Raw genomic sequence first — 9,314 nt, 5'->3', positions numbered from 1 at the left:
AGTTTACCCTTGAGGTCAATATGACCCCAGCTATTAAAATCTCCAGAAAATTATTAGAATTAATATTGTTTTCCAAGTTTAAGTGTGAGGTACTTTATGTTTGTTTGTTGACTCCCGAAAGAACACCGACATTAAACATTGAATCGGGTCAAATTGACCCGAAGGCGACAGGAGGGTTAAGTGAGATTACGTTAAGGACATGATGACGTCATGTGTCCAATTCAGACTGTTCCACGTGTAGAGGAGCTCTGTGTGCAGCCTCGACTGTGTGGACGACCTTAAATAAGAGGGCCGGGTTCTGTGGGTACGGCAGAGCCCGGTCCCCCCCCCCCTCCCTCCTCCGCGATGCGGTGGCTCCGCTCTGCCTCGTGAGCGCGCTATATAAAGCGCGCTCCGCCGCCGGAGTGCACAGCTTCAGTGGACAGCTCCGTGGTGCTGAACCCTCAGAGACACCACCCACTCTCCCACTCTCCCACCCTCTCACCCACTCTCTCTCTCTCTCTCACGCTCTCACTCTCTCACTCCCCTCAAGCCGCGGAACGAGCCTGGGAACCATGGACGGATTCTCGGGGAAACTTTTCTTCCTCTCGTGCGCGCTGGCGGCGCGGAGCTTTGCGCAGGACTTCGGACAGACGCAGTTTATTTGCACGTCGGTGCCCAAGGATATGGACCTGTGCGCCGCGGCCACGATGCAGAGCAGCGGGCCGGCGGAGGACCTGAAGACCACCGTGCTGCAGCTGCGCGAGACCGTGCTGCAGCAGAAGGAGACCATCATGAACCAGAAGGAGACCATCCGGGAACTCACGGCCAAGTTGAGCCGCTGCGAGAGCCAGAGCCTCCCGGGGCCCGGCGGGAGGCGACCCGGCGCCAAGAACACGATGGGGGACGTATCGCGCGGCACCGCGGACACGCTGACCCAGCTGGGCAACACGTTGCAGACCCTGAAGCAGCGGCTGGAGAACCTCGAGGTAGGCGAGCCCGGGAGCGCGGAGCGCGGAGCGGGGCCGAACTTAGTGAGACCGGATCCTCCCGGTGGCTCCGGGGACCGGGAGTCGAGCTGCTCGAGCGCGTTGTACTTGTGGGTGTGTGCGGCGCGTCGGTTCATCTTCTAATTAACGAGGAGGAAGACACGTCTTTCTGTCGAGTAGTGCGCGCGCACAGGCGGAGAGGAGGGGAGCTCATGGGACTTGTTTCAGGGATTTAAGATCACAGAAAGTGTTCCTTTAACCAGCTGTTTCACCCGGTGTGTGTGTGTGTGTGTGCCTTTAACCCGGTGTTCAACCTGGTGTGTGTCTGGTTTTAACTTGGTGTGTGTCCTTTTAACTTGGTGTGTGTGTGTCACCCTTTAACCCGGTGTGTGTGTGTGTGCCCTTTTAACCCGGTGTGTGTGGCCCTTTAACCCTGTGTGTGTGGCCCTTTAACCCTGTGTGTGTGCCCCTTTAACCATGTGTGTGTGGCCCTTTAACCCTGTGTGCACTCAAAGAAATGACTCATTGGATGAACTCAATTAAATTGTTGGCAGGTTTTCCATCCAATAATTATATGCAACTCCAACTCAAATTTAGCACATCAGTGCAATACAATGTAATTAAGTTAGTCCAACTCATTTGTATCAAATACATCTCAAATAAAATAACGATATTCATTAAATTAAATTAATTTGTGTTTGTCCAACTCAAAATATAAACTAACTAACTAAAAAAATATGCAAACTCCACACAGAAGGAACGCCCCAACTGGGAATTGAACCCACGGCCCTCTGGCTGTGAGGCGACAGTGCTAGCCACTACACCACCGTACAGCCCTGAAAATGTCTTCACCTCATGCAAACAACTGATTTTCAGCTGGCGCATGCGCAAAGGGTAGTCCTCAATGAAACACATTCATTTTGAGTTGATATGCATACCATCTAACCTAAATAAATCTAATAAATGAAAGTATTCATACATTTTGTGTTACACCCATTAAATATAAATATCTATTTTTGTAATTGATTTATTTAAATGTATCAAACAATATTTAAATGTGTCACCTCTAAGAAGGGCTTGAATCATTTTTTTGAGTGTGTGTGCCCCTTTAACTTGGTCTGTGTGCCCCTTTAGCCCGGTGTTTAACCCAGTGTGTGTCTCCTTTTAACCCGGTGTGTGTGCGTGTGTCTCCCTTTAACCCGGTGTGTGTGTGTGTGTCTCCCTTTAACCCGGTGTGTGTGTGTGTCTCCCTTTAACCCGGTGTGTGTGCGTGTGTCTCCCTTTAACCCGGTGTGTGTGTGTGTGTCTCCCTTTAACCCGGTGTGTGTGTGTGTGTGTCCCCTTTAACCCGGTGTGTGTGTGTGTGTGTCCCCTTTAACCCGGTGTGTGTGTGTGTGTGTCCCCCTTTAACCCGGTGTGTGTGTCCCTGTGTCCCGTGCAGCAGTACAGCCGGGCCAACAGCACCAGGCCGGCCAACAGCCTGAAAGATCTCCTCCAGAACAAGATGGACGACATGGAGAAGCAGGTTCTGACCCGGGTCAACAGCGTGGAGGAGGCCCGGCCCGCCGCCAGGAACCACACCGACCAGCGGAACCGGGTGGAGTCCACGCTCACCACGCTGCACCACCGGATCACCGACCTGGAGAAAGGTGCGCAACGTGTGTGTGTGTGTGTGTGTGTGTGTGTGAGGGAGGAGAGCTGCATTGCTTTGCATATCTTAACACCTGTTAGCACTTTGCTTCGATGGCAAAACTGGAGAGCAACTATAACTTGCAAATGAGCCTATAATAATTATTATAATAATATTAATAATAATTATTATAATATGCCAAAATATAAATAAATAAGATTAAATAAATCATAAAACACTAATATGTCAAAATAAGAATAAATAAATCATAAAACACTCATAATAATATGCCCAGATTCAAACAAATAAGAATAAATAAATCATAAAACACTAATAATAATAATATGCCAAAATAAAAGTAAATAAGAATAAATAAATCATAAAACACTAATAATAATAATAATATGCCAAAATAAAAATAAATAATAAAAAATAAATCATAAAACACTAATAATAATAATAATAACAATAATATGCCAAAACAAAAATAAATAAGAATCATGAAAACACAGGCATCAATGGCCTAAACATACCTGTGGGCTCACCCCTCCCCCTCTCGATGATGACCCCCCAGGTAAAGACAGCCGGCCGTCAGACACCTTCCAGCTCACCTTCCCCCTGAGGACCAACTACATGTACGCCAAGGCCAAGAAGAGCCTCCCCGAGATGTACTCCTTCAGCGTGTGTCTGTGGCTCAAGTCCAACGCCTCGCCCGGCGTGGGGACGCCGTTCTCCTACGCCGTGCCGGGCCAGGCCAACGAGCTGGTGCTCATCGAGTGGGGCAACAACCCCATGGAGATCCTCATCAACGACAAGGTAACGGAGGAAGGGCTTTTACATGGGGAAAGGTTCTTTGTGGAACCAGAAATGGTGTCTTAAAGAACCATGTTTGAAAGGTTCTTCATGGAACTAGAAATGGTGTCTCAAAGAACAAGTTTTTGAAGGTTTTGAGACACCTTTAAAGGTTCTTTGAAGAACTCTTTAAGGAAAAGGTTCTTTAAAGAACCCTGGTTTGAAAGGTTCTTTGTGGAACCAGAAATGGTTCCTCTATGGCATCACTCTGAAGAACCATGTTCGGTTCCAGATGCTCCTCCATGGTTCCGTGTGTAGGAACAAGTTCTAATCCTCGATGCTGGGGATGACTCAGAGGAACCAGACAACTTCTCAGGTGCCAGAAATAGAATTACATTACATGTCATTTGGCTGACGCTTTTATCCAAAGCGACTTACAGTCGTTACATTCATTCACTGTAGAGCAGCTACAGGGAGCAACTCAGGGTTAAGTGTCTTGCTCAAGGACACATCGACTAGGGCGGGGATTGAACCTCCAACCCCCTGATTGAAAGACGGACCTGCTACCCACTCACCCATAGTCACCCTCCTCCATCTGCAGAGGCAGGCCCCGCCTCCTCTACCTGCAGAGCCAAGCCCCGCCTCCTCCATTTGCAGAGGCAGGCCCCGCCTCCTCTACCTGCAGAGTCACGCCCCGCCTCCTCTACCTGCAGAGTCACGCCCCGCCTCTTCTACCTGCAGAGTCACGCCCCGCCTCCTCTACCTGCAGAGTAGAAATAGAATCAAAAGGAGGCGGGGCGTGACTGCAGGTACAGGAGGCGGGGCGTGACTCTGCAGGTACAGGAGGCGGGGCGTGACTCTGCAGGTAGAGGAGGCGGGGCGTGGCTCTGCAGGTAGAGGAGGCGGGGCGTGACTCTGCAGGCAGAGGAGGCGGGGCGTGACTGCAGGTAGAGGAGGTGGGGCGTGACTCTGCAGGTAGAGGAGGCGGGGACTGCCGCTGCAATTGGAGGAGGCGGGGCGTGGCTCTGCAGATGGAGGAGACGGGGCGTGGCTCTGCAGGTAGAGGAGGCGGGGCCTGCCTCTGCAGATGGAGGAGGCGGGGCGTGGCTCTGCAGGTAGAGGAGGCAGGGCGTGGCTCTGCAGATGGAGGAGGCGGGGCGTGTCTCTGCAGGTGGAGGAGGCGGGGCGTGGCTCTGCAGGTGGAGGAGGCGTGGCTTTGCAGGTAGAAGAGGCGGGGCCTGCCTCTGCAGATGGAGGAGGCGGGGCGTGGCTCTGCAGGTGGAGGAGGCGGGGCGTGGCTCTGCAGGTAGAGGAGGCGTGGCTTTGCAGGTAGAAGAGGCGGGGCCTGCCTCTGCAGATGGAGGAGGTGGGGCGTGGCTCTGCAGGTGGAGGAGGCGGGGCATGTCTCTGCAGGTAGAGGAGGCGGGGCGTGGCTCTGCAGGTAGAGGAGGCGGGGCTTTGCAGGTGGAGGAGGCCTGGCTTTGCAGGTAGAGGAGGCGGGGCGTGGCTCTGCAGGTAGAAGAGGCGGGGCCTGCCTCTGCAGATGGAGGAGGCGGGCGTGGCTCTGCAGGTGGAGGAGGCGGGGCCTGCCTCTGCAGATGGAGGAGGCGTGGCTTTGCAGGTGGAGGAGGCGGGGCGTGGCTCTGCAGGTAGAAGAGGCGGGGCCTGCCTCTGCAGATGGAGGAGGCGGGGCGTGGCTCTGCAGGTGGAGGAGGTGGGGCCTGCCTCTGCAGATGGAGGAGGCGTGGCTTTGCAGGTGGAGGAGGCGGGCGTGGCTCTGCAGGTAGAAGAGGCGGGGCCTGCCTCTGCAGATGGAGGAGGCGTGGGACGCGTCCTGATGGCGTGGAGCAGAACGTTGAGGCGTGTTCTCGGTGTCGTTCAGGTCGCCAAGCTGCCGTTCCTCATCAACGACGGGAAGTGGCATCACCTCTGCATCACCTGGACGACCCGCGACGGCGTGTGGGAGGCCTTCCAGGACGGCGTGCTGCGCGGCAGCGGGGAGAACCTGGCCCCGTACCACCCCATCAAGCCAGAGGGGGTGCTGGTCCTGGGGCAGGAGCAGGTGAGGGGTCACCTTCAGGAGCAGCTCTTCTGGTGGTTGAAGAGATATGCACATGCAAAGGGAAATATGGACACAATGGTACTCAGACACAAACATAAAAATAACAAGTACAAATAAATAATGAATAAAAAATGAATATATATATATAAATACGGGTATACATGCAAAAACCTGCTTACATCTTGACATATATATGCACATACTTGCATACCCTAGTACACACACACACACATACATAATGTAAATGTACCCCCTCCCACTGTTGGCGACCCCCCCCCCCTATTACATCTCCAGCTAATATAAAAGGGAATGTATTATATTATGTTACAATTATATTACAATTATATATATTGTTGAACGTTGCTTAAAGCCGTGTATTCTGGCTGTTGACAGTTCCATATTGACCATATCAAGGTAGCTAGCAGACCATGTTGGAATAAATAATAGAATAATGACGGGGAAAGATTTGAAATTTTTTTACGGATAAAATTGCAGACACACACACACACACACACACACTATGTTATGAAGAATTCTGCCAAATCACAGCGCTGAATACAATGACATCATCTTTACAGAAAATTAAACGTTTCCTCGACTGGAGTTCAGAAAAATGAAAAACACTAAAGTCACTGATGATAAAATCGTATCATATTTAGTTTTCTGCTCAGTTGCACACACACACACTCACACACACACACACACACACACTCACACACTGATACACTAACACACACACACACACACACACACTGATACACTCACACACACACACTCACACACACACACACACACTCACACACACACACACTCACACACACACACACACACTCACACACACACACTCACACTCACACACACACACACTCACACACTGATACACTAACACACACACACACACACACACACACACACACACACACACTCACACACACACACACACACACACACACACACACACTCACACACTGATACACTCACACACACTCACACACTGATACTCACACCCACACACTCACACACTGATACACTCACACACACACACTCACACACTGATACACTCACACACACACACTCACACACTGATACACTCACACACACACACACACTCACACACTGATACACTCACACACACACACTCACACACTGATACACTCACACACACACTCACACACTGATACTCACACACTCACACACTGATACTCACACACCCACACACTCACACACTGATACACTCACACACACACACTGATACACTCACACACTCACACACACACACTCACACACTGATACACTCACACACACACACTCACACACTGATACTCACACACCCACACACTCACACACACACACACACACACCCACACTCACACGTGTAAGACCTCTTCCCAGTGTGAGAGGGTGAAGAGTAACGCCTCTCCTGATTGGTTCCCAGGACACGCTGGGCGGCGGTTTCGACGCCACGCAGGCGTTCGTCGGCGAGCTCGCCAACCTGAACATCTGGAACAGGAAGCTCTCCGGCACGGAGATCTACAGCCTGGCGACCTGCAGCGGCAAGCCGGCGGGCGGCGGCGTGTTCTCCTGGACGGAGGGCAGCGTGGAGACGTTCGGCGGCGCCACCAAGTGGACCTTTGAGCCGTGCCGCTCGCTCAACTGAGGAGACGCTCGCCGCCGCCTCCGGGCTTCACGGCGTCCGCGTCTTCGCTCACGGACCGTTTGAGTTGTTCGGCTTACGTCTGGATTCACTTCCTTGTTTTCGGTATTTATGTGCGACGCTTTTCTGTCTTGAGGGGAAAAAACAAACAGAATTCATCTTCAAGCCTCCGGAGGAAAGAGTTGCTGTTTCGCTTTCTGGTTTTTTTTCTTCTTTTTTTCTTCGGACAACTACGCTTTTTGGCTTTTTTGGCTTCCCCCCCCGACTTGGACATCGATCTGCGGAATTACATATCCCCCCCCCCTCCCTCTGGATCATGGGAGATGACGCTGTCCATCCAAGTTCTCGTCAGTGTTTGGCGCTGTGAAGTGATGTCTGGCGCCCCCTCCTCCTCCTCCCCCCACCTCTCCTCCATTATGCCCCGCCCCTCTCCGGAACTTGCACTGTGACTGACGAAGAGGAGGGTACGTCGAAGGACATTTTTGCAAAGCCGAGTTTTTCCAGTCAGATGTCTCGAGGTCTCGCTGCCTTGGGCCTCGGGGCCTCAGGGTCCCGGTGCATCGGTGTGGTCAGCACATTCCAGATGTTTTTAAGTTGCACAATCGTCACCTTCCTAAAAAATAATGGCCAAAGTCATTTTTACAATTTTTCTGAAAAAACACCAAAAACTTGACCACGTATTGATCTGTATATGATATTGTGATGTATTATACTACAGAGAGGGGGGGGGGGTAGAATAACATGAAGTGGTGAACTGAGGATGGAGGCCAGAGGGGGTCAGAGGGGGCGAGAGGGGGCCAGAAGAGAAAAGAGGGGGCCAGAGGGAGCGAGAGGGGGCCAGAAGAGAAAAGAGGGGGCCAGAGGGAGCGAGAGGGGGCCAGAGGGGGTCAGAGGGGGCGAGAAAAGACAAGAGGGGGCCAGAGGGAGCGAGAGGGGGCCAGAGGGGGTCAGAGGGGGCCAGAAGAGACAAGAGGGGGCCAGAGGGGGCGAGAGGGGGCCAGAAGAGACAAGAGGGGACCAGAGGGAGCGAGAGGGCGCCAGAAGAGACAAGAGGGGACCAGAGGGGGCGAGAGGGGGCCAGAAGAGACAAGAGGGGGCCAGAGGGAGCGAGAGGGCGCCAGAAGAGACAAGAGGGGAACAGAGGAGGCCAGAGGGGGCCAGAGGGGGTCAGAGGGGGCGAGAGGGCGCCAGAAGAGACAAGAGGGGACCAGAGGAGACAAGAGGGGGTCAGAGGAGGCCAGAGGAGACCAGAGGGGGCCAGAGGAGGCCAGAGGAGACAAGAGGAGACCAGAGGGGGCCAGAGGAGGCCATAGGAGACAAGAGGAGACCAGAGGGGGCCAGAGGAGACCAGAGGGGGCCAGAGGAGACAAGAGGAGGCCAGAGGGGGCCAGAGGAGACCAGAGGGGGCCAGAGGAGACCAGAGGAGACAAGAGGAGACCAGAGGGGGCCAGAGGAGGCCATAGGAGACAAGAGGAGACCAGAGGGGGCCAGAGGAGACCAGAGGGGGCCAGAGGAGACAAGAGGAGGCCAGAGGGGGCCATAGGAGACAAGAGGAGACCAGAGGGGGCCAGAGGAGACCAGAGGGGGCCAGAGGAGACCAGAGGGGGCCAGAGGAGGCCATAGGAGACAAGAGGAGACCAGAGGGGGCCAGAGGAGACCAGAGGGGGCCAGAGGAGGCCAGAGGAGACAAGAGGAGACCAGAGGGGGCCAGAGGAGGCCAGAGGAGACAAGAGGAGACCAGAGGGGGCCAGAGGAGGCCATAGGAGACAAGAGGAGACCAGAGGGGGCCAGAGGAGACAAGAGGAGGCCAGAGGGGGCCAGAGGAGACCAGAGGGGGCCAGAGGAGACAAGAGGAGACCAGAGGAGGCCAGAGGGGGCCAGAGGAGACCAGAGGGGGCCAGAGGGGGCGAGAGGGGGCCAGAAGAGACAAGAGGAGACAAGAGGAGACAAGAGGGGGTCAGAGGAGGCCAGAGGGGGTCAGAGGGGGCCAGAGGAGACCAGAGGGGGCCAGAGGAGGCCAGAGGAGACAAGAGGAGACCAGAGGGGGCCAGAGGAGGCCATAGGAGACAAGAGGAGACCAGAGGGGGCCAGAGGAGACCAGAGGGGGCCAGAGGAGACAAGAGGAGGCCAGAGGGGGCCAGAGGAGACCAGAGGGGGCCAGAGGAGACCAGAGGGGGCCAGAGGAGACCAGAGGGGGCCAGAGGGGGC

General features: G+C 54.0%; 1 protein-coding gene across 1 annotated transcript; it reads left to right on the top strand.

Annotated features, from left to right (window-relative positions):
- Positions 1–457: 457 nt before the first annotated feature.
- LOC130190640 (neuronal pentraxin-1-like) lies at positions 458–7,770 on the top strand. The gene is made up of 5 exons (XM_056410152.1): positions 458–968; positions 2,410–2,617; positions 3,173–3,414; positions 5,273–5,452; positions 6,888–7,770. Exons 1-5 carry the CDS (start codon positions 555–557, stop codon positions 7,107–7,109), a joined length of 1,266 nt encoding a protein of 421 aa, XP_056266127.1. The 5' UTR covers positions 458–554; the 3' UTR covers positions 7,110–7,770.
- The last annotated feature ends 1,544 nt before the right edge of the window (positions 7,771–9,314 follow it).

The sequence above is a fragment of the Pseudoliparis swirei genome, chromosome 24 (genome assembly GCF_029220125.1).
Source record: "Pseudoliparis swirei isolate HS2019 ecotype Mariana Trench chromosome 24, NWPU_hadal_v1, whole genome shotgun sequence".
Taxonomy (NCBI): Eukaryota; Metazoa; Chordata; class Actinopteri; order Perciformes; family Liparidae; genus Pseudoliparis; species Pseudoliparis swirei.
Note: the sequence above shows the minus strand (reverse complement) of the source record. Positions and strands in the feature narration are given on the sequence as shown.